Raw genomic sequence first — 25986 nt, forward strand, 5'->3', positions numbered from 1 at the left:
TTGTGTGAATTGAGAGGCAAACATTTGCTTCTACTAATAAGCACATCTGGTTGTTTTTGTAACTCACAGACATCTGCATTTTGTGGATCTTTTTGATTTCTCAAAATGGGGTTGAGAACTATAGAACCCTTAGGATGTATGCCAAAATCCTTTCTCTCTGCAGAATAGTTATTTCTGTCATTGCTGTTCCCGATTTTTTTTTGCTAAATGACTTTCATCACCTTGGATATCTTCCCTGCTTTGGTGTTCCCATTTTATTACAATTCAACAATATCGTGAAAGAAATTTAAGGCTCCTTTAATGGTGATAAACCGTAATATCCCCAAATGTCCACCTATTTTGGAATGAAAATAAAATCATACTAAGTAAATAAGTAAATTTCTGAAAACCAGATTGGGCTAGGTTAAGATCTGTGTTTAGGTGTGTATTTCTATTTCTATTGTGAACTGTCCCTTATTTAATCACTTTTTTTCTTATTATTAAGAAATTAATATTCTGTGGGCTTATTATCCTGGGGACTTTTCCAGTAATTATACAAAGTCTTAATGAATTTTCAGGTCTTTAAAATTACAAATACCATCTCCCCTCATTGACTTATATAGATTTTTGGTTCCCAAGGGTGAAAAACATGGTCCAACATAGGTCTTGAAGGGTATGTCCTAAAAAATAGAAACTTAATAAGAAATCAAACATCACACTTTGCTTAATATCCCTTGCTTTTTTCTTTTAAAATGCCAAGTACACTAACTATAGTCCTTATTCAGGATACTTGAATTTAAGCTGTAACTTTAGCTTTTATGATAAATTCTGCTTTCTTATTTTCTGTTCATCCCCACTACAGAAATTTAAAAACTACAATAAGAGAAAAAATATTTTTAAACAGAAAACAGCTAATATAATTCACATGGACTGCATTCTCACAGGTCTCTAAGTAGCAGACAGAAAGGTAGTATTGCCTAAAGGATTTAAAATTTAAGTGAAAAGGCTTCTATTTCTGAAAGGTCAAAGGTTACAAACACCAATTTATGTCTTCAATTTTTCATTTGCTAATATTACCAAACAACGAAATGAAAATAAAACCCAAAAGAGATTAACTTGGAGTTCTCCCAGGAGTAGTTTAATAAATTTATTTGGGAAGATGGCTAATTTTACTGCCCCAGAGATAAACAACCTTGTAGGTTTGTTGTTATTTCTGTTGTTTTTAACAATTCTCTTTGATGTGTAAGTAACATATTTAAAAAGATTTTTTTTCTATAACAACACAAATGGTTTCTACTTAAAGGATATGTTTCTGTGTTATTCTAACGAAATTATTTTTCTTAAGCCTACAATCTTAAATTACTGGAAAGCTACTGAATGGTTATATACCTTAAATCTTCTATTTTGCTAAGTATACAGAATTTTGTTTGTGCATTTCTGACAAATCCTGCAAATAGTTGGATTATAGTGTCAATACCTTCCACACCATAATTGTTCTTAATCTAAAGAATCAGAAGAAATCTACATTATTTTCTTTTCTCAGAATTACTTGATATGTCACTACAATTACAAAAGGCAAGTTTTACTACCATTTAGCAGGAGTAAAGAGTTTTCTTTGGAAATATTAATGATCCTTTGTTGATTAAAAAAAACGTGAAAAACATTAATCCAAATGTTCCAGAATTATTCTGTTTTGGATCAGCATCTCAATTTTAAAGTGGCCTTTCTATGTAATTAAATAATCATTTTATTATTTAGTTATATTATATGATATTTATTATAATATATAACATTATATATGATTATAATTATAATATTATATTTGATTAGTTAAATAAACAATGATTAGCCAATTTAAATTGGGCTAATTTTGGGGCTGGCCCCGTGGTCGAGTGGTTAAGTCTGCACACTCTGCTTCAGCAGCCCAGGGGGTTGCCAGTCTGGATCCTGGGTGCAGACCTAGCACTGCTCATCAAGCCATGCTGAGGTGGCGTCCCACAGAGCACAATGGGAAAGACCTACGACTGGAATATACAACTATGTACAGGGAGACTTAGGGGAGAAGAAGAAAAAAAAAAAAGGGATTGGCAACAGATGTTAGCTCAGGTGTCAATCAAAAACAAACAAATAAATAAATTCGGCTAATTTTAATCAATGAACTTTTAAAATCTGTTATTAGCATCATCAATAGCATTTTATTGTGTTAAAGAATGAAATAAATTGTTTCACTAACTTGAGAGTTTGTTAATGGATGATTGGTTTGACAGATACCAAACATCAGTTTTAGTGCCATAGTACCTGTTCTTGTAGTACAGAACCTGTGAATAAAATAGCCAACTTTTGTATTAAAGTTTGTTTTGCCACAATTCCTTCTTGTAGAAACCAATGTACCTCTTGCTCCTGCAGACAATGAAGGAACACTTGACTTCAAAACCAGTTGCCTATCACTGACTGCTATACAAAGGACATTCTGGGTAGTGGTCGGTAAAAAAAGCATAGCTATTTCTAAATGCCAGTCAGTAGTTCCCAGCATCTCCTTTCCTTCTGAGTGGAATGAAGTCTGCAAGCACTGACTGGTGGGTCATTCGACCCACGAGGGCCTGGAAAGGTTTCAAGAATAACAGAGGTCATGTAATTGCCAAAAGAGCATTAGCCACTCAATCATAATGGATAATTAAATGACCTACATGATTCCTGAAATAGCTGCTCTATATTTGGTCTATTACTTTCGTCCCTCAAGATAAGCTACTCGTCTGGTCTGCCTTGACCCGCAGAAGTCCAACCTGCGCCTGAAAACTAGCTGCATGCTTCTATTGCTTTGTAAATCCACCTCCCCGCTGTGACCAAGTAGTCATGCCCCAGACTATGGTTGAAGAGGACACATATAAAAGATCAATCTTGTATCCTTCTCCGTATTGTGCTCTCTGGAATACAAATAACTAAAGCAAAGAAAAAAATTAGTAAATTCCTGGCTTAGATCTTTGGGGGATAGAAGGAAGAAACATAAGAACTACAAAGAAGGAAAGTCACGACAATATTTTTTTTTTTTGAGGGGGATTAGCCCTGAGCTAACATCTGCTGCCAATCCTCCTCTTTTTGCTGAGGAGACTGGCCCTGAGCTAATATCCGTGCCCATCTTCCTCTATATGTGGGATGCCTGCCACAGCATGCCTTGCCAAGCAGTGCATAGGTCCGCACCCGGGATCCCAACCAGCAAACAGTGGGCCACCAAAGCGGGATGTGCAAACTTAACTGCTGCACAACCCGGCCAACCTCGATAAAATTATTTTTTAAGTTTTGCTCAATATGCCTCCAAATAATTTTATATTTGATTACAATGCTGGTTAGGAATTTTTTGTGCGCAGCAAGACCTTAAAAGTCCAATTGTTTGGACTGCATTTTTGATGGTGTGGACTATTAGAATCTTTCCTGGCCTAATTTTTTAGTCCCTACAGAAAGCAAACTGCCTCTCAACAAAATGAAATATACATAGAACCAATTGTTTCTATAATAGCAGTAGCAAAAGGAACAAGAATCTATATGCTTTACATTTTCATCTCTCTAAATAGTTCAACAATCTCACTGTAATATTTGATCAGAAATACAACCAAATAGAAGCCTCCTGCATGAAACGGCAAAAATGTACTGGAGAATATGCTTCCTTAGGAGAAAAAGGTCTGTCTGTGGCCCTAGAGGTAGCAGCACATCAAGCAAACACTAAAGAAAAGAGGCAAGAGACAAGTAACCAAAGACAACTCCACAATAATGGCAAGGGACAAGGGATGTGAGGGACAAAAGAGTTCACATTTAGAATGCCTTGGAGGCTAGTAGGATTTTTCCGTTTCCACAGGAAATTATGTAGCTTGAGGCTACTGACTACCCTGATCTCTTACTAGTACATGAATGGCTTATTAAACCTAGAACATATCTGTTTTAGTTAACTTCTGGACAGGGAGGGGATTAGAGGGGGAGAAGAGAACAAAATGTACTTAAATGCTGAATTTTTTCTCCAGGCTGAATGCCTTTCATCCAATAAGACATTCAAAGCAGTGACCCAGCAAATGGATTGAAAAAGCAATCTTCCATCCCAGTGCCACATTATCATTCCTATTCAGTATTCTCCATGAGATATCTCAATCAGCTGTGTGTAAGTGACAACGCAGCCCATTGCTGGGTTAATTAAACATTTGACTTTAACACCCTCCCCATCATTAAGCAAATAAAAACAGATAATTCAAACTGCACTTCATCCTCAGGGTACACAACACACATGTCAAAATTAAGAGAGTCCAAGGCCTCTGGAGAATTCTGTTGGGCCTATAATCAGTTTAAATCTTATCTGGTTTATCAATTATTCTATTGATTAAACCAAAGCAGTTATACACAACTCCTCTGCCACATGGGATTGATGTCAGCAGAGCAAGAAAATAACTTCAGGAGGTTCCAAACTGATTTAAAAAGAGACCAACAGACAGACCAATAATAGTCGATTATTACATACCAGTGATCCATATACTGAAGAGTTGATTCTTAGTTTCAGGCGGGTGAAGTGAACTGTTTCCAATCACTGCGTCTCCCTGCTATACCTTACAGTCAGTCTGAGTAAATTTATGTCTTCGAAGATCAACATATTTTCTACTGATTTAAACAGGAGCTAGCATGCTCAGCAGTTGAAATATTTTATAGACACTGACCCTAAACTGTAACAGAGAGAATCTCAAACAAGGAAAACTAAAATTTTTTCTAATCTTACCTGTCTGCATGTGACCAGGAACATACAGGGATGAAGGGGGATATACTTGAGAGTTGATTCTCCTAAAAATATGCAATCACTCAGCTATTCCAGTGTCCTACAAGACCATATTCTTGAAAAAGAGAATTTAAGATATCAGAAAGACCTTACCATAGATACAGAGTAATGACTCCTTTCATTAATTCCAAGGGCAAACATCTTCAAAGTCATTAAGAACAATGAAAATATAGAGCTGTATCTTCAAACAAAATGTTGATATCCAAACCCTAACATATCAAATTTCTACCAATTGTGTTTAAAACCACAACTTAGATACTCTCCTGCCCAATTCATTGTGTAATATCCTTCAAATGTCCAGAGCTCTTATCCCCTCAAGGCCATGCCCTACTATATATGAGAGAAACACTAATAAAACCTACTAACAAAAAAGGGGGGTAAGGGGTTTGACTATTCCACACCTGATATTTGTGTACTCATCGCTGTGCTCTTCAGAAACAAAATTTGTTCACTGCTATGTTGGCACCACGTGTGCAATCAACCATAGTTTAACTTACCTCCTTCAGATTTTTTGTTTTCAGGCAGATGAAGTAAGAAACCTGCATTAGCATGCTGTATTCTACACTCAGCACTAGAAATACTGAGGGTGCTATTTGTAATTGTATTCTTTTTAAGAGGTTTGTTCTCTGCAGCTGTTTTCTGCTTGCAGTGTATTTTGTGTAATCAGCACATCATCATAAATACATTGGCTGTTCCCCTGAGGGTAGCTGTCAGTGTTTAATTTACAGAACAACCTGGCCAACGTGAATTTTAACACTACAGCACTATGGCAAGGAGTTACCGCACTCTTTGAAAAACAGGTTTCTATGAATTTTTATATCAAGAGCTGGTCCCAGGACAATTTAGGTTCTAGAAATAAACTGTTTAAAGAAGCATTTTATACCTGGTATGCAATGGACTCTTTCACATTTATAGCCTTAGAAGGAACCTTGAACTAAATACCAAACCACAAGTGGGCACTACCAATTATGGAGACAGCAAGGATTAAAAATCTATGATCTACCAGCAGAAGACACTAATAAATGTTACCCATCTCTTTTTAAGCTACATGTAAAGCTATCGAAAACATCACTGCTCCCTTAAAAGATGGGGAAAGGCAGAAGGGAAAACGATTTAAGAGACAGACTAGTCTTGGGCAGGTCCCGTGGCCGAGTGGTTAAGTACGTGAGCTCTGCTTCAGCAGCTCAGGGTTTCGCTGGTTCGGATCCTGGGCATGGACATGGACCACTCATCAAGCCACACTGAGGCAATGTCCCACATGCCAAAACTAGAAGGACCCACAACTAAAAATATACAACTATGTACCAGGGAGGCTTTGGGGAGAAAAAAGGAAAAAGATTTTTTTTAAAAAAGAGACAGACTAGTCTGAAATATGCACACCCCTATTTTTGCTGAGATGAGGTATATCTGATATGAACATAAGTATACTACTTCATTAGGGCTGCTATTAAGCCAGACCTCTAGCTCAATCAAGGGGAAAAATACACAAAATGGATGGTTATTTACACTAGTAGCCCCCTCCCAAATTATATGCATAGTGCCTGGTACACAGGTTCTGAATAATTGTCTAGCAAATAACTATAAGCTCCATGAGGACAGGGTCTGACTCTTAATTTATGCCCAATACTTTGTACAGTACCTGGCACATAGAAGGTACTGTACATATTAATTAAACGGAATTGTGGCTAATTGTGAATGGCAATGTTATTTGTAAAGCTTTAGGTCTACATGGTGTCAAAATGCATTTTCTAAATCAGTAAAATGCCCACATACACATTCTATAAATCAAGAGATTTACATATGCGTTTTTCTATTAAGGACTATTTTACAAGTTGGAATGCCTAGAGTTAAAGTGAATCAAAATATAATTCATGCTGAGTTCTCCTCAGTGTATTTGCTTTCAAAGTTGTACAGAATTATATTTTCACGATGTTTTACAAAATCACTAAACTGTGACTAACAGATTCTTTTTTTAGAAAAGGAAGAAAATTACCTACTTCACTTCAGAGGATTTCAAACTTGCCCAAATTTGTGGTAAAGCTAAATTTTAAATGACTAATTAGAGCAACAGAGATCTATAGAACTTGCTTTGATATTGATGTAATAATTAAAATATTTTTCCATACAATTTTTAAATTTTATGTAAGCATAATCATGTATAGCAAAATTTGATAACACTTTTAAATTGACTCGACCTCAGTATTTTGGCAACCAGAAAGAAATTTTATTTAAGAACACAAACCCTATAACATTCTTCCTAGCTGATGCTAAGAACATTACAAAAAGATAATTCTTTTCCACATTTATGTCACATGAAAGGCAAAATGAGAAAGAACATGATCCACTGCAGTACATCTGGATTTGTTTCCACCAATTAAATTAGAGGCTAGAAGTTTCTAATTCAGGTGAATATTTGCAACTAAATCCTTCATAAAAAAACTTTATGTCTAAGAAAACATATCGTAATTTTTAATAGAGAAATTAATCACATTCTTTCTTTCTTAGATTTAGAATTATAAAAATACATCTTAGGACCTTTTGAACTAAACTGGATGGGGTTAGACTGAGGTCACACTAGATCAGCTGCCTGCATTCTCTCTTCCCCGGAGACCATGTAGTAGTTCCATAGGCTGCCATTAGATAGCAGCACAGTACACACCATCAGTCATATCTCTCTCAGTCTCTTCCTGTTAAGGTTGGAATTCTCTCAGTTACACACACACACACACACACACGCGTGCGCGCGTGCTGATTCTAATTCAATTAGTGCAGTCGGCAACTCCAGAAAAGAGTAATTCAATTAGTGCATTGTGGAGCTCTACAATACCTCTAAGCAGATGTTCACCATCTTCAGGAACTGGAGCTAGGTTTCAAATACCTGTACCACTCAGATATGCCACTACATTATGTCATTTGTCAAAGTGCTTACATATGCTTTTCTGGCTTCAAAGAAAAGGTGAGGAAACAAATCTAGCCTAAGTTCCTAGAGATTTTTCAATCATCTACACCAAAGAAGTATATTTGATTTTAGGCTGCAGTAATTAAATTACATAATCCAAATTATGTTCAAAACAAGATGTATCACTGCATTCTACACTTGTATACACTTTTGCAACGCTGCCTCTACTTTTGCATGCCACTGTCAAGGTGGAATGCATTCACAAGGAAGGACAAGCAGAATGATAACACCCTCCATCAAAATAGGAGGTTATGAAAATGGCAGGAATGATCATTGATATTCTCCAAAGAAACACTAAAAGAATCAAGAATATTCACGCTGGGAACAAAAAATATAAGCAACATGATAGCAATCCTCAAACATACAAAAACACGAAAAAGAAATCAATTACTTTACATTTCACAAAAGGCAGAATAAGAATCAGTAGGTGAACAAAAAGTTTGACTCCTCGAGGGAAAACTTAACAGCAGCAACAGTGAAGAAGAAATAAGATGCCTCAAAAGAAAAGAAAAGATGCCTCAAGAAGTGTAGCTTGCCACTAATGGCAGTGATCAAGCAGAGGTTAGATGACCCTCTGCCAAAAATACTTCATAATGGATTCCTGTATATGACTGGACTAGATGGCCTCCTGATGTCCCTTCCAATGCTGGAATTCTATGGTTCTATGTATACACTGCCTTTTGCTCATGAGGCAAGCCTGACTTTAAGTGATAAAGCTAATCATTATTATGGAGGTGTGACTATATAAAGCCCATGGGCTGTGAGGCACTTTCATAGCAAATGATGGATTAATAATACACCAAGAGAAGAAGAAATTTTGCATAGTTTCTCTATGTTAAGATTTAGGAGATTCTACAAATACACATATTTCTAGTCTTATTTCTTACATAAGCACTTGCAGTCCTCTTACTCTTCCAAGATTGAAAAGAATGGTTTGTTTTCACTCATCCTCAGGAAATCAGCCAATGAGAAACCAATTTCCAGAAGAATGATTTTTGAAAACTCCCCCACTGAGTCATGACAGTGGGTTCTCATAGTTAAATGCAAATCTACATCAATATTTATGCTTTAAAAATACAGAGCAATACTTAAAACAACAGAAACTAATTCTCAATGTCCCTCCCTTTGGTCTTGCTTTCTGTGCACTGTATTTTGTAAGAGAGGACATAATTTTGGGTAAAATGGAACAGGCCATTATTTTATAAATACTGTCTCCTCTCTTTCCAGCATGACCTCAAAGCAGGGAATTAAGAAATGTCAGGAATGATTACCACCAGCGCATTTCACTATGTATTCACGACAGAGAGTAGCTCCTGCCTTTCACATTTGCAGAGGGAGAGACTAAGCTAAGTAGCTGTCCTTTAAAACCATCAATAAGAATTAATTCAAGTATTTTCAATGCAAATTCCTACTTTTTCAGACTCCAGAGGAATTGCAAAAGGTCACGCTCACTTAAAACTTTACTTGTAAGGTCTATGCCCCCAAAATGGATTAAGATAAAAGCACATATCTATCAATAGTGCTGTTTTCTTAAGAAGAAAAATTTTAAAAATATAAAATATTTGTTGTTTTAAGATGTATTGAATCTTAAACAGCAATAGAAAACTCATCCTATTACTAGAAAATATTTTCCAAGAAATCTATGTTTTGGCTTTTTCAACAAGATTTTCTATTCATGTGCCATTAAGCTGTACTCATACATATATAATGCTTCTTCAATGTTAACAATTCATCAGCCTTCTTACTATAAACACAAATTTTGCACATTTAAAATAACTTATCTTGCCAAAATTTTAAGTCTTTCATAATGAACCACTTGCCAAAGACATTGGATAATTAGAGCAATTAATAATATAGCTGGGGGGGTCGGCCCCATGGCTGAGTGGTTAAGTTCTTGTGCTCCGCTTTGGTGGCCCAGGGTTTCACCACTTTGGATCCTGGGCAAAGACATGGCACCTCTCATCAGGCCGTGCTGAGGCAGCATCCCACATGCCACAACTAGAAGGACCCACAACTAAAAATACACAACTATGTACTGGGGGGCTTTGGGGAGAAAAAGGGAAAATAAAATCTTTAAAAATAATAATAATATGGGGCTGGCCCCGTGGCCGAGTGGTTAAGTTCCCGCGCTCCGCTGCAGGCAGCCCAGTGTTTCATTGGTTCGTATCCTGGGAGCAGACATGGCACTGCTCATCAAACCACGCTGAGGCAGCGTCCCACATGCCACAACTAGAAGGACCCACAACGAAGAATATACAACTATGTACCAGGGGGCTTTGGGGAGAAAAAGGAAAAAAAATAAAATCTTTAAAAAAAAAATAACAATAATACAGCTGGGTTAATTTTGATTTAACTGGTAATACTGCTATATGGTAGGCTATCAGTTCAACAAGTTTTGTCACTCCATCTCTTATCTTTACCCACTACCGCCTTCCCACTTCCTGCCTCCACAAAAACAGAACCGGGACCTAAGCTGATTCTTCCTTACAATAGGGTGTTCCATAAACCCCAATATTAATGCATTAAACCAACTTTAGTTTCCTTTTGCCTATGCCTCACAGCCTGCACTTATGTTCCAGTGTTAAGCTTATTTGGCTCCATCAGCATGACTTCTCTTTAACATTGTCCCTTTTCATGCATTTAAGGCAACTAGTTCCAACCCTATCAATGAAAGCAGACAAATGGGGGATAAAGGAATGAACTGCAAACACCTCAAACAAGAAAGGTTGCTTAAAAAACCAAGTGTCACATTCTGACAGTTCAATATTTCATAGCCAATACAAGGAATGTAGAACGACACTGCAACTTTAAATCTTTTCCTCCTCTGTCAGTCTCTCTTTCTCTCATTGTAATGCCAAAGGGAACAGCAATCAGAGTGGAGATGTTCAACGTGATAGAGGTCAGGACACCATCGGATCAACGTACCAGAAACACGACCTTGTTTATTTTTTTTTCCACAGTATTATTGTTTACAGGGTGCTCTGCTCATGTACCTTGTGGTTCTTAGCTAAAAGATGAAATTACAGCCCAGGATGAAGCGCTCAGGCACACATCCAATTTGTGTTTCCATCTCAGAAAACAAAAAGCTTCTAAGGCCCTCAGGCTGCCATTCAAACTTGGAGGCTGACATTTTTAACAGCATGAACCAGAGACTGGCAGAGAGAATGATCTAATGCATTTCTGACTTGTCAATCAAAGATCTCACCTCTGCTGTCTTGTAAACAGTTGGGGGCCATCTAACTACATTCATAAACCTAGGGAGAGCTTACTGCCAGCTGGGGTGCTGGAGCCACATGCTCTGGCTTCTATTCACCAAAATCATGATTCAGTTTTATAATCTCACTGTAAATAGTCCACAGGCACATTTCCAGGATTACTGGAATAGAACCAGAGTAGGGAACACAAAAGAGATTTTGGTCAAATACTGCATTATTTTCAAACTGTTGGAATCCTGTACCCATTTTATCCTCATTTTACCAATTCCCTGCAAAGGACTGCACTATGCTGCAACTGAAATGCTTAAAACAATTAATGGCCTGCCAATTTAAAAATAGGGGAAATATACTAGAAAGAAACAGGCACTCCCCAAAACATGGCTAATGCAAATAGTAGAAACTGCAATGAGGGAGGGAGGAGGGTGAAAAGGGTGATTAGGCACATGTGTATGGAGATGGATTGTAACTAGTCTTTGGGTGGTGAACATGATGTAGTCTACACAGAAATCGAAATATGATGCACACCTGAACTTTATATAATGTTATAAACCAATGTTACCACAATAAAAAAATTTAAAATTAAATTTAAAAAAGAAACTGCAGTGAACAATAGCAATTCTATTTCAGTAAAACTAATTGTGTGCTTTCTTTCAAATATGAAGCTTCTTATGTTCTTACACAAAAGCTTTGTACGGGGGGGCAGCAGTTAAGTACGCCATTCTGCTTCTTGGCGGCCCGGGGTTCGCCGGTTCAGATCCCGGGCGCGGACATGGCACCACTTGGCAAAAGCCATGCTGTGGTAGGCATCCCATGTATAAAGTAGAGGAAGATGGGCATGGATGTTAGCTCAGGGCCAGTCTTCCTCAGCAAAAAGAGGAGGATTGGCAGTAGTTAGCTCAGGGCTAATCTTCCTCAAAAAAAAGGCTTTGTAGATACTAGTTTAAAATAGTGCACTATATATATATTTGTGTGTGTGTGAAACAGGAAACGAGTACTTATCACTCTACTCTTTGTCTTCTGTTTATGACCTCTAACACAAAAAAATTAGACTAAATCAGGCTAAGACTTCAACTTTCTACTAAAGGATCATATATGAAAATTAATGTACTCTTTTTTTGATGTAAATTTTACAAGGCATAGAATTCCAATTTAATTCATATCAAGCCACAGATCCTAGGTTTGCAACAAAGTTCTCAAGGATTTAAATGGTACACCCAAGAACTTTAAAAGGTAGATGACAGATAACCCAGCAGAAAGTATGCTGCAAATCCCATTTCATGATGATGTACCACATCCTAGGCCCAAACAACCATTTCAAAATATAATAGACTTGGTCTCTAGAGGACTGGACCAGAGAATTTAGAAAAGCTCAAAGCTACCCAACATCACTCTCAGGAAAAACAAAACTCAGAGGTGTCACCTCCCAATAGTAAAGTACTCCAATTCTTAGAGGACAATGCAGCTAAACAAGTCAAGAGATTTGGTTCCCCTCCTCCAACAATGAGGCCATCGTAAATAACCTGAGTTTCTCTCTTCATGAAAAATGACAAAGAAAAGTGTTTCCTAAATGATGCCTATCTACCGAGATTCTACATCTTGACAGTCCACATAAAATACCAAGTCTAGAAACTAACACAAGAAGGACAGCAAGACAATAAACACTACCATATAAAGCAGAACAAGGAAGAAGGCACAAATGGCTGTGTCAGTCACAAAACAACCAACAATGACTCTTGAATAGCACAGAAAGAACTCCTGTGGCACTTTGGCCTCTACTCAGCACAAAGACGGCAATAACAAGAAGGTAATCTTGGAATATAAAGAAAGTAACATGTACATCTTCATAGAATATAGGTGAGTCTTAACTGCCCACAGCAAGAATTTGTCTGGTAGGAACAGTACATCTAGAGGCTCTGATCACCCTTAAAGTTTTTTATCAATTTCATTCTCCTAGTCTGTGCTTCTTACACTGGGGCAACTCCAGGCCCCCTGGGGTACCTGTACTTTCCCTTCTCCTATTAAGGGTCACATTGAAGTTAGGGCAATTAGGGGAAATCCAACATTATTCAATATAAACAAAAGCAATAAACCCTCTTTGGGGAGTAAAGAGTTTAATTTTTCAGATCCATCAGGGAAAACACTAAAAGAAAAATTTCTTTGAGGAAGATTAGCCCTGAGCTAACATCTGCTGCCAATCCTCCTCTTTTTGCTGAGGAAGACTGGCCCTGAGCTAACATCTGTGCCCATCTTCCTCTACTTTATGTGGGACGCCTGCCACAGCACAGCTTGACAAGTGGTGGGTAGGTCCACACCTGGGATTCGAAATGGCGAACCCCCGGCTGCTAAAGCGGAATGTGGGAGCTTAACCGCTGCGCCACTGGGCCGGCCCCCAAAAAAACTTTTTAAAGGAAATCTGATCGTCTCACAATAAGACAATTTGGTTTTCTTTTAAACATTAGATAATGTTGCTTATTAGCCTGTAAATGAACATTACCTGCATCACAGATATGTCAAAACACTTAGTTAGCAATGGAGGAATCTATTATTACAAAACTTGAAATAATTAGAGTATTTAAATAATCTAGTAGGCATCTTGAAAGACAATTCAGTCCTAATGAGGTCATTCCTACAAGACAGACTATTTCCAGGATAAGGTAAATGTAGCAAATTCAGGTCATTTTTAATTTTCTTAGTGAAATATATACGAAAGTTGAAACGTCAGAAGCTGAACAATAAATTTCAATGTTAGCTAAAATGTTTTAAAATCCATAACTATGCTTTCTTTTTAAGAAATGATCTTCAATAATATATTTCCAACATTTGCACATGTACTTTAATTTTATGACTAATCAAGGCTAAAGGGTCATTTTCAGCGTGCTTAATGATTTCCATCTTTTCTCTAGACTGTTGTTTATCACTACTATAATAATTTTAATTTTTCCAATGTCTATCTTTTTATAGAATAAGGATAAAATGCAATGAAATAGTCAAATAAGTGCACAAACATACACTGCTGTGAAGATAAAGATGTTGACATCATTGCAACCAAACTGTTAGCTGGCTGGCAGTGCCACTACTTAATAGCTTGAAATGTGCATTTGTTCATCACTAAGGGTCCAAATTCAGCATACAAAATCCAATTCAGAAGGGATCATCATAGTGTGAGTTGTATGAAAGCGAAATGTATAAAATTTTTGAGGACTGTCCATAAATCAGACTGGGCATGTTTTCTTTTTTTTCCATGTAAATGTGTGGTCTCTGGAATGACTGTTTAATTATCATGACTTCTTTCTGAATACAGAACACTTGTGTGTATGTATGTGCAGGTACCACCAGCAATTCAATGCTTTCTCACCTCCCTCCGCATAAAAGTTATTTGATAGTTTTCTTCAAATTATCTAAGACCATTCATTCATTTTTTTAGCACAATTCATTAAGCACCTACCCTATATCATGTACTATACTTGATACTGGAAATATAAAATGAACAAAACATAGTCCTACTTTCAAGGAACTCACAGTCTAGTGAGGGAACAATTACAATAGCATCTCAGTGTTATGACAGAGGTATCTATTGCATGCCCTGGGTACAGATGCCCTGTTTGGGTTAAGGGGAGAGTAAAAAGGTCTGCAAGGGCTTTTATCCTAGAGGTAAAACAACTTGAGTTGAATCATGGAGACGTGGAATTAGTAAGGTAGATAGAGGTGGGAGGCAACGGGTAGTGGAGGAGAGGTGTTTTTGGTAGGCTTCTTCAGGTAGAGAGAACAGGATATGCAAAGACACATATCCATGAGAGAACACAGCACCTTTGGAGAGCTGTAAATTTGAAGTGGCCAAGAATTACACAAGAGGAAAGTGGTGGTAAGCCACTCAGTTACATGAGTGGGTAAACCAAGTTCAAACTTTGTTCAATTTACAAACATGTGAGCAACTGGCCATGAGATAAAGACCGAGCAAAATCAACGTGACCAGCTGACGAATGTAGAATTTGGACAAGTATAAGATGCAGTTGAAATTCATAATGTATTAGTATCAATAAAATGATAATATCTGGGAGGACATTTAAAATATTTTCTTTCTTTCTACTTCTCTGCATTTTCCACAATTAATGTTAAATTTTTATATTTTATAATAAAATGGTAACAATAAAAATATTTCAAGATGAGTATATTTGGGCATGCCTGTGTGTGTACATGCATGCATGGATGGAAGTCATTCCAGACTGAAGGAAACTAACATGTTGACGATTATCTTAAAGTGGAAGAATTATAGGTGATATTTTCTTGTTTATATATTTACCAAATAATTTACATATTCCACAATAAATAATAAATTAGTTTTATAAGCAGGGAAAAATGTGTGTCTTTTTCCCACAAAACAAAAACATTGTTGTTTTGTCACTATATGCCAACTCCTAATGCAAGGAGCGTAGCTGGGATAAACACAGGTCAAATGTCAACATATACACAAAAAAGAATTGAACTTTTTATTATACAGAAATTGTACTGTATTGAGATTATTCATATACAATAGAGCGGCCATCAGCTTGATAAGGCTTGATATCAAGGGCTTGATAAGCATTTTTGTCATGGGATACATTTCCCTTATGGTATTGCTTTGTAATAAGATTTGAATGTTAATATACATTCAGTGTGATAATCCCCATTCCCCAAAAACCTCAAATGCAAAATGAAGTCTCCCATACATACATACATATAGTCTGAATAATGCCTAATTTTCCTAGTATTGTTTCATTTTAACATTTCACTTAGTAAATGGTAAGATTTAGTAGACTTCTAAGTATTCTTAAACAATAAAACACATGATGTCTCCTGAAGTCAATCTCCAACAATTTCAAACTTTGACAAAAGACCCCAGGTAGTATTAAAGTATTATACAGTTCATTTATCTCAAGATTCCCCTAAAATTACTAGCTATACTTGACACTCAAAATATTCTAAAGTCATATAAATTGACATATTCTTATTGTTAGAATTTCTCTTCTCTTTCAATGTCTAATGAAAATAAAGGATCTTAATTACTCAGCTATTTTTAAGCACTTTCTCTCTACTGCTCATTCTCTTAAATATTACAGATTATAAGATCCCAATTTGCTGAGGATGAATAAATGATTCCACAAAATATATCCACTATTAATCAAAAGAAATCCTTTTAATCACCCATACACTTTCCAGGACAAACCAATGGAATGATGAAAATGAATATATGTTCAAATTAAACATGTCCTCATAGAATCTATTTAAACAATATTTTCAGCATCTTCTCTGTCACTAGTGTAAAATGTGTAATTTGGAATGTCAATAATCAAACCATTCTAATGCTGCCATTTCCATCTGAATTACTGAAGATAATCCAACAATTTCAGTAATGACTCCATGGCTCGTCCATTTCTATCGTCACAGAATTTTAACTTCAAAGGTGCTTCAAACTTACTAAAGGATGCAAAAATTTCAAGGAAAAAAATGCCATGAAGCTATTATTAAGTCAGTTTTAGTGAAAATGAGTATTCCTACTGGGACAACCACTTTAAAGAGTTACCTGATTGTTTTAAAATTAAAACCACTTCCTCTATGATCCAGCAATTCCACTCTTAGGTATTTACCCAAGAGAAATAAAAACACACAGCCACAAAAAGACTTGTACAAACTGTATACAGTAGCTTTATTCACAGTAGACAAAAAAATGGAAACAATCCAAATGCTTATCAATAGACAAATGGATAAACAAATTGCGGTATATTAATACAATGGAATATATTCAGCAATAAAAAAGAACGAATTACTGATAAACATAACAAAATGGATAAATCTCAAAAACATTATGTTGATCAAAAGAAAAACAGACATAAGAAATGTATACTATATGACTGCATTTATATGAAGTTAAGCAACAGGCAAAACTAACCTTTGGTGACAAATAAGAACAATAACTATATCTGGGGGATGGGTAGCAACTGGGAGGGGGTACAAAGAAACTTTCTTAGATTATGTAAATCTTCTATATCTTGACAGTGAGGTTACACAGATGTATACATTTGTGAAATTCATCTAGTAAGAGTACACTTAAAATCTGTATATTTCATGTATGTATATTTATGTAAACAAAAATCTAAATAAGTAAATAAAACAAATCAGAAAGATACAAATGTACCAAAATTGTTGTAATTCTAGTAGTGGAAATAGGAAAGACCAGATTTAAGTCCTGTATCTGCTAATTAGTTAATCAGCAATATTGAGCACCTATGTACAGACAGCCTGACACAGAACAAATTATTGGATTAGTAGAATAAAATCAGCACATAAGCCCATTTCTTCCATTTTTGCCACATAAGACATAACAATGTTTTTGAAGATAAGAAAAGAAAAATAAACATTCACACTTATAGCAATGTTGAGAAAAGCAAAACAGTATCTGCTGAAAGCCTCCAAACCTAGTCCTCTGTGCATTTTTCTAATACTATAAAACCCATTAATTTGCCAGACACTGTTCTAAGGACTTAATATAAATCAACTCATTTAATCCTAAAAACAACTCTATGAGATAGATACTATTATCATCCCCATTTTACTGATAAGGAAACTGAGGAATATAGAGGTCAAGTACTTGCCCAAGGTCATACCCAGACAGAGCCAGGCTCAAATCTCAAGCAGTTGGTACCAGGGCCCATGCTTTTAACCACTACACCATACACTGGCCTCTGGTCTTCCAAAATGTTTCCTAAGCATCTCTTTTCTGCCTGTGTCACACAATTTCACTCCTACAATGTAATTCAAGGCTCACACACCCAATTTATTCCTGAATTTTCCAGCAAAATCTCTAAATCAACATTTCTCCAAATATACTCTGGAAGTAGTAACTTATAAGAGGACTTAAATTTTTGTTAAACAGATATTTGTTGATTTTTGATTAAGACAAAATAGAGAAAGCCCTGACAGTGATCATGAATTTGTTCAGAATTTTTCCTAATGACCTTAGATTCAAGATTGCTTTAGGCCAAACGAAATTTTAAATTTTTCTTGGTATCTTTATGTCCAAGTCAGGTAACTTTAACTTGTACAATTTTTAGTTGTACATGATTATCTTTACCACTTATCTAATATAGTTCCAATCATCAGTATGTATTGAGCTCCAACTACAAAAAAGCACTCTACAGGACACTGTGGAGGTCAATGGTTAAGTGTAAGAGATTGCTTCTTCTTTCAATGAATTTTCTAGCATAATATTTCTCTCTAAGCTAGGATATATTAACTACCAAAGGTCTATTGAATTCTCAACCCCACATCCCAGGGGGGGAAAAGGCATGTGGGTGACAATGTAGTAGTATCTCACTGTGGTTTTAATTTGAATTTCCTTGATGACTAAAAATATCGAGCATCATTTCAGGTGCTTATTTGCTGTTTGCGTATCTTTCTTGATAGCGTATCCATTCAAAATTCTTGCTCATTAATTGCCAATTTTTTATTGGGTAGTTTATCTTATTATCATGTTGTAAGTATTCTTTATATATTCTGAATACAAGTCTTTTATCAGATATGTATTTTACAAACATTTTTCTCCCAGTTGGTGCCTTACCTGTTCATTTTCTAAACAGTGTCTTTTGAAAAGCAAATGTTTTAAATTGTGATGAAGCCCAACTTATCATTTACTTTTTAATGGTTCATGCTTTTTGTCTTATCAAAGAAATCTTTGCCTAACCCAAAATCACAATGATTTTTTTCTCCTTCATTTTCTTCTATTAGATTTATAATTTTAGTTCATATATAGGTCTATGATCCAGTTAAGGTTAATTTTCGTATATGGTACAATGTTAACAGTCAAGTTCATTATTTTGCATCTAGACATCCAATTGTTCCAGCATGATTTGTTGAAAAGACTGAGACCAATGCATTTTAATATAACAGAGCACAAGAAGTTCATTGATATGGTTTCAGATTCTATACTGTAACTAATCTTTAAGAAATTATAATTACCTGAAAAGGGTATTAAAATACCTCTCTCTTTCAAACTATTTATCTGTATAAGGCTGGATTCCTCATATATTTCAACCAAAATACCACATCACAACAGATTGAATGCAGAAGCAGATATGAGAATCCAGCTGTCTTTTATTAATCCAGACGTTAAAGAGATTTGTAAAAATGTAATACAATGCCAGTCTTAATTTTTTGCTTTAGAAATAATTATTTTTCATAAAAATACTCTATTTTTATTAGCATGTAATGTGTTTATTATGGCTATTTTATATTATTTAAATGAATTAATAAATTAATATTTAAATTTTTCTCAGTTCTAATTTCAAATATAGTCATAGATATAATGCACAAAAACAAAAGCACTTTGAGGTCTTTGATAATTTTTTTTTTAAGATTTAAAAAATATTTTTCCTTTTCTCCCCAAAGCCCCCTGGTACGTAGTTGCATATTTTTAGTTGTGGGTCCTTCTGGTTGTGGCATGTGGGATGCCACCTTAGCATTGCTTGATGAGCAGTGCCACGTCCACGCCTAGGATCCGAAGTGGCAAAATCCTGGGCAGCCAAGGCAGAGCGCATGAACTTAACCACTCAGCCATGGGGCCAGCCCCCTTGGATAATTTTTTGTGTGAGTGTGTGAAGAAGACTGGCCCTGAGCTAACATCTGTTGCCAATCTTACTCTTTTTGCTAAAGGAAGATTGTCCCTGACCTAACATCTGTGTCAATCTTCCTCTATTTTACGTGGGATGCCACCATGGCATGGCTTGACAAACAGTGCTAGGTCCATGCCCAGGATCCAAACCTGCAAACCCAAGGCTGCCAAAGCAGAGCACATGAACTTAACCACTATGCCATGGGCCAGCTGCAGGTCTTCAATAATTTTTAAGGTGCAAAGGAGTCCTGAGAACAAAATCAAACCGCCACCATCTCTTTCTTCAATTACTGAAATTATCTCTATTTTAAGTAGAGTAATATATCTAAATGCAAATCTGATCAGGTCAAACTTGTATTTAAACCCTTTCAATAGCTTACTACTCTTCTTAGCATCAAGACTAAAACCCTTTCAATGCCTCACAAATTCTATGGTGATCATGCTTCCCCAGTCTTTCCTAACTCCAATCTCCTCGGTCTCTAAAACAATTGTCTTTTTTTAGTAGAGTCCACCAAGACCCACCTGTTCTTGGGACTTATGCACTGGCCTGAAATATTTCCCCGCTCCTCCCCTTAGCCTAGTTAATTCCTACTCATCCTTCAGATCTTAACTCAAACATTGATTAACTGATCTTCCTTATCCCCACCCTCAGGTTAGATCAGGTTCCTCTTTTACATATTCTATGGCTCCCTGCACATTTCCTTAATAGAATTTATCAGTTTGGGAGATTATACTTTTGGGATATGTGATTTAAGAGCTCTCTCGTGGGGCCAGCCTGGTGGCGCAGCAGTTAAGTGTGCACGTTCTGCTTTGGCAGCCCTGGGTTCACTGGTTCGGATCCCAGGTGTGGACATGGTACCACTTGGCAAGCCATGCTGTGGTAGGCGTCCCACATATAAAGTAGAGGAGGATGGGCACAGATGTTAGCTCAGGGCCGGTCTTCCTCAGCAAAAAGAGGAGGATTGGCAGCAGATGTTAGCTCAGGGCTAATCTTCCTTAAAAAAAAAAAAAAAAAAAGAGCTCTCTCTCTTATTTCAAAGAATATAAATATACTAATCATATATAAAAACTATTAAATAAAAATTTGCCTATGTGTCACGTGCATCGCTCCAAGATCAGTAGTTCTCATTAGATCCTCAAAGGATCCCTGTGTAGTGAAAGAATTAATAACCTACACAAAGAGAGGTCTGGCCTTTGCCCAGGTCTACCAAGAGGTGGTATCTAGGCCCTTGGAACTTCTTACCTAACAGGTCTGTCTTTGTTTGCCTGGGAGCTTTGGCCACTGGACAAATGTGATTCTTGATGGGGGCTTTGAGCTACTTTATCAGTTTCAGTCCTGAGAGGAAATGGATACTAAAAGTATTAGTATGACCTATGGAAGGTGCTGGAGACTAAAGGTCGCCATGTGGGCAGTTTATAATTGAGCCCCAATAAAAACTCTGGACACCAAAGGCTTGGGTGAGTTTACTTAGTTGTCAATACCCTGTGTGTATTGTCACATACTGTGGCCTGGAGGCAGTAACACCATCCATGACTCCATGGGAAGAGGATGACAGGAAGTTCCACATTTGGAGCCCTCCAGACTCTGCCCTATGTAGCTATTCTTTTGGCTAATTTTAACTTGTGTCCTCTCTCTATAATAAATCGTAAGTGTAATAGCTTTCAGTGAGTTCTGTTAGTCCTTTCCAGTGAATTATCAAACCTGAGGGTAGTCATGGAGTCTCCCAGACTTGCAACTGGTGTCTGAAGTGAGGGCAGTCTTGTACGGATTACTGTCTCAGACTTTGCAGTTCCGCTAAACTCACATCAGCCCAAAAATGGTTAAAAACCAATAGGCTAGACTATGAATTCCTCACGAGCAGAAACGTTATCAATATGATATATAGTAAAACATATAAGATATTTTAAATAAATTGATACTCTCAGGATATCAATATTCTTTAACAATAATAGCAATAATATTAATGAAGATGAGGAGGACAAAAAGCACAACCATTTACTGCATGCCCTTACTACAGTCTTCATTTACCGATGAAGAATATAAGGATTAGAGTGAAATGACTTGCTCGAGATCATGCCACTAGTGACAAAGACGGTTTGTAAGTTCTGATTTAACTAATTTTAAAGCCTACAATACTTTGCTATACTGTATCTCATAAGACAAGCAAAGAAAGTATAATATTAAATTCTGAAAAGGACAAATAGAAACATCCAGCATTATCATCACTAAAACAGTATCATCAAAGACTACCAACTGTTAGCACAGTTCAGGAATGTCGAATACTTAAGTTCCCCTCTTTTAACTAAGACTTAGTCATGAGCATTCTGATGCTTACTTACAGCCTGTCTTTGAAATTCTTCTAAACAGAATATGAGCTACGTAGGTTACAAACAAATAAAAAAACTAATCTGTTGTGTATTATTACCAAATGCCAAATACCTGAGGTGGACAGATAACACTTCTGCAAAGAAAATCACCAGCTATGGTACCCTAATCTGTAAGCATTGGGCACCAAGTTCACTCTTACATTTTCCTCCACAAATTTTCCATTCTCTTCCTCTACAGTTTTCTCTCATATCCTGGAACTGTCTTATTTGGGTGTCTAAGAAAGACAGAAGGGAATGAGAATCTGTTGGTCCATGAAAGACCAGATGGACTGTCTCAAGCTCAATTCTGTACTCTAAGGTCTTAAAGGTGTTCCCACCTTGAAACTAGACCTATTAATCAAGACATAAATAAACACAGTTCTTACCAAAAAAATATACAGTAGTATAGTAACTAGGAGAAATTCTAAAATAGAGCACTTTATATTTTTAGTTATCATAAGAAAAATATAAGAAGTGTTCAGGCAATTGGTTATACTTAAGTGATTAATTACATTAACTGTCTTTATGCAGGTCCAGAGCAAACACTACATACTGAATACTATTTGTTGAGATTACTTTAAAGTCACAATCATACTTCTACTAGATATGAAAACCAACAGTCAAGTTGTAGTATGTCAATTTTGGCAAACCAATAACAATGTTGTAAAGAGTGGATCAGTCTGGATCTACATTAAAAATTAATCATTAAAGGAGTACTGAGTGTCATAAAACACAGGCAATATGAAGAAGAAAAAGTGAATATAAGTAAAGCATGGGAAAGAAGGAGGGACACATTAATGAATTAGACATACACACTAATGCCCACAAATAACCCACAGAGACAGAGAAAGTACCTGGAAAGCTGTGAGTGCGCCAGTCCCTGGGTTATACAGGCATCGCAGCGAAGGCATGCTGTCCGCCAGGCTGGAGCAGCCCAGCCACAGAGACCTGGGCATAGAGCACTGCAGAGAGAGGACAACTATGAGATGGGACAGTATGAGACAGGATGGCACAGCTTACAGGAATTTTCAAGGCTTGGCTGAATGCAATAATCCAGTTGAAACTGGCCTTTACGATAGAAACATCTTTAAGAAATATACTACTTACTCTTTCTAACCCCAAAGAGAAACTCAAAACGGATACTAGTGGCCAAAGAACAAAGGAAAAAAAAAAGTTATAGGTCCAAAACCCAAATATTTAGTAGAAATTTTTGCCCCTGTTCTTTTATGTATTAGTCTAAAGGAAATTTACTTCTTAATCCAAATTCTTTTCCTCTATACACCTCAACTCATCTCCCATAAATTCACCACAGGGTGAAATATTGTGCAGACTAAGCAGAAAAAGGAATAGTTCATGGTAGCATTTCAATATTAGGAATGATAAATTAGAAAACAAAATACCACAGGAAAGTTAAGGGTTTTTTAGAAGGCAGGGAGAAGGAAAAGTGTTATACCCCTACAGCTTTGACAGCAACTAACTCTGCACAGTTTGCATATGTTTTACGTGTCTTGTTAGTTTGCTATTCATTAACCAAAATGCATAGTTACCATAGCAGCTGCCTCTTCATCTTTCCAGATGGATTGGAGCGGGGGGACAGGGGAGGGGGGCAATTCAAACAGAAGGGAAAACAACAACAAAGAAAGAAAAGGAGACAGGGACAGAAAAAGTGAGAGAACCCAAAAAGCTCCTGGTGTTAAAACCTTCTAAACAAAAAAGTATGTGTGAGTGTAAATATACATACATAGTGCATTCAGTAGCAAATAAGGGTAGAAATTATTATTTCTAGTAATACTAATTAAATAATATTAGTGTTATTGCTCCTATGGCTTTATAAAACATTATACCTTTTAGAAGAATTTTTACATTCTTCAAGTTTCTCTAAAAGTATCCCAGGCTGAAGTTTTGTCCATCAACTTGGGTGCTATTACAGCCTAATAATACTAAAAAACTAAATACCTGATTGTAGCACAAATAAAAACAGGAATACACATTTTAAAATAGCAGTGAATGCACATAATACTAAATTTTAAATTACAAGTTTTGAAATATTTAATATCATCGTGGGGCTTTTTTTCCTTTGTAAATCACTCTAGTTATAGGAATTAATAATAGGAAACAAAATATGATATTCATTGTTCACACTATCTATAACTGACATAAGGATAGTATACTGCAAAGGACTCCAATCTGGTCTAGACCTCTGCTTTCAGATCATTATTTCTTTATTTTTTAGTTAAGGTGACTGATGTCCAGGAGAAAATAAGTTTTCATCCATGATCAAGAATTTAGAAAGTACAGAAGGAGGAACTAGAATGCTGATCTATTGTTTCTTAGTGCCAAATTCTTCCTCCTGCCTCCACCCATCCCTTGTCATAAAGTGGAGACATGAGACTTCAAAGAAGGGTATCTGCTAAAGGCATCACTGGATAACACACCAACCAAAACAGCTAAACCACTTTGAACCACTACAACAATCTCCTGTTTTCACTGTTTCCAATGTTTCTTCATCTCAAACTACAATCCATTTTACAAACAGCAGCTAAATAGAATAATTACCTTCACTTTATCATGTCACTCTTGTCAGTAATTCATAATGGCTCCCCGTATCTATTGTATGAAATCCAAGCACCTTATTTTCAATCTGACCCTTCCCCACTGCCTACATTAACTCACCTTCTCTGTCCTTCCAATTGGCTGGCACTCTAGCTAATGAACTACCTTGACATTTTGTTCAAATACTCATTTTACTCCCATAGCTTTAAACTCGTAATTTCTTTCTCCCTTTCACCCTGCCAATGTACATCCACCATCTACCTCTCTAGCTCCTTAACACTATTTATACTAATTTCTTTCTCACCCAATAGTTCTCAGTGGCAGAGATTCTCATGTTGTGAGAAGGCAGTAGGAAGAAAAGAATAAGGGAGAGCAGGATAAAAAAAGGTTCTTTCCCCTTAAGAATCACTGTTCTACTCTTATTACTGCTCTACACTGGAAGAATCAAGTTCTTCATTAAAATAATTTCTGTAAGTAAACGATATTAAAAATTTCTAAGTCTAATGTTTTAGTCATTTATTCAACAAGTATTTATTGAGCATCTTCCTTGTACTAGGCACTGTTCTAGGCACTAAGGATAGAACAATGAACAAAAGAGACAAAAATCCTTTACCTTCTAGTGACACTCACTCAACCTTAAATTCTTTTACATTAAAAATCCTTAATGTAAAAGAAAGGGGCCATTCACATGGCCAAGTGGTTAAGTTCGCACTTCATTTCAGTGGCCTGGGGTTTCGCCGGTTTGGATCCTGGGCACAGACATGGCACCGCTCATCAGGCCATGCTGAGGCGGCATCCCATGTGCCACAACTAGAAGGACCCACGACTAGAATATACAACTATGTACTGGGGGGATGAGGGGATGAGCAGGGAAGAAGATTGGCAACAGTTGTTAGCTCAGGTACCAATCTTTAAAAGAAAAAATCCTTAATGTAAAAAACTCATTGTTAGTGAGTTTCTCTCGTTGTTAATGAGAGACTATGTACATTATTAAGCAGTTGGTTAAAGTTCTGTATATGTTGGGTAGAAGAGAGCTTCATTTTGAAGAAGGACTAAATTTAAGAAAAGTGGGAGGGGAGAAGAAGTGAGAGTAAATAAAAAGGGAGCATGAAAATACAGAAGAGGAAAAAGGAAATAGTGGAAAAAATGGAGTAGGCACTGAAAGATAGCTTGTCACATCTCCCCATTCCCTTCAGAATAGGTAGATGGCTCATACACTTTTAGCCATTTTGAAGCCACCAGCATGATTTCCTCTTTTTTTAAATTAAAATACGCACATTTATTTGTATTTATGACTGCTCCTTGCTGAGTTTTTAAGGCATGACTCTTTTGAATATTTTGTCTGCTTCATTTTATACTATATCTTGTGTTATTTTTGCAGTATGTACTTAATTATTATCTGATTTTCCTTACTGTTACTCATTCTAAGGCTCTTCCTCATTCATTCATCCCTCCATCA

The 25986-nt window shown here is 36.4% G+C and overlaps 1 protein-coding gene across 12 annotated transcripts in view; it reads right to left on the minus strand.

The window, feature by feature from the left end:
* Positions 1–25986, minus strand: part of BTRC (beta-transducin repeat containing E3 ubiquitin protein ligase) — a 167035-nt gene that overhangs the window by 89674 nt on the left and 51375 nt on the right. For 8 of the 12 annotated variants that reach the window (XM_070608801.1, XM_070608819.1, XM_008520887.2 and 5 more), the window contains exon 2: positions 22829–22936. The exons of 3 other annotated variants lie outside the window; for them this stretch is intronic. In XM_070608801.1, coding sequence (XP_070464902.1) covers positions 22829–22930 — 102 coding nt within the window. In that variant the 5' untranslated portion in view covers positions 22931–22936. Of the gene's footprint in view, positions 1–4732; positions 4840–22828; positions 22937–25986 lie in introns of those variants that run through there. One more of the 12 variants, XM_070608811.1, reaches the window with a different exon arrangement.

This window comes from Equus przewalskii, chromosome 1 (genome assembly GCF_037783145.1).
Source record: "Equus przewalskii isolate Varuska chromosome 1, EquPr2, whole genome shotgun sequence".
Classification (NCBI taxonomy): Eukaryota; Metazoa; Chordata; class Mammalia; order Perissodactyla; family Equidae; genus Equus; species Equus przewalskii.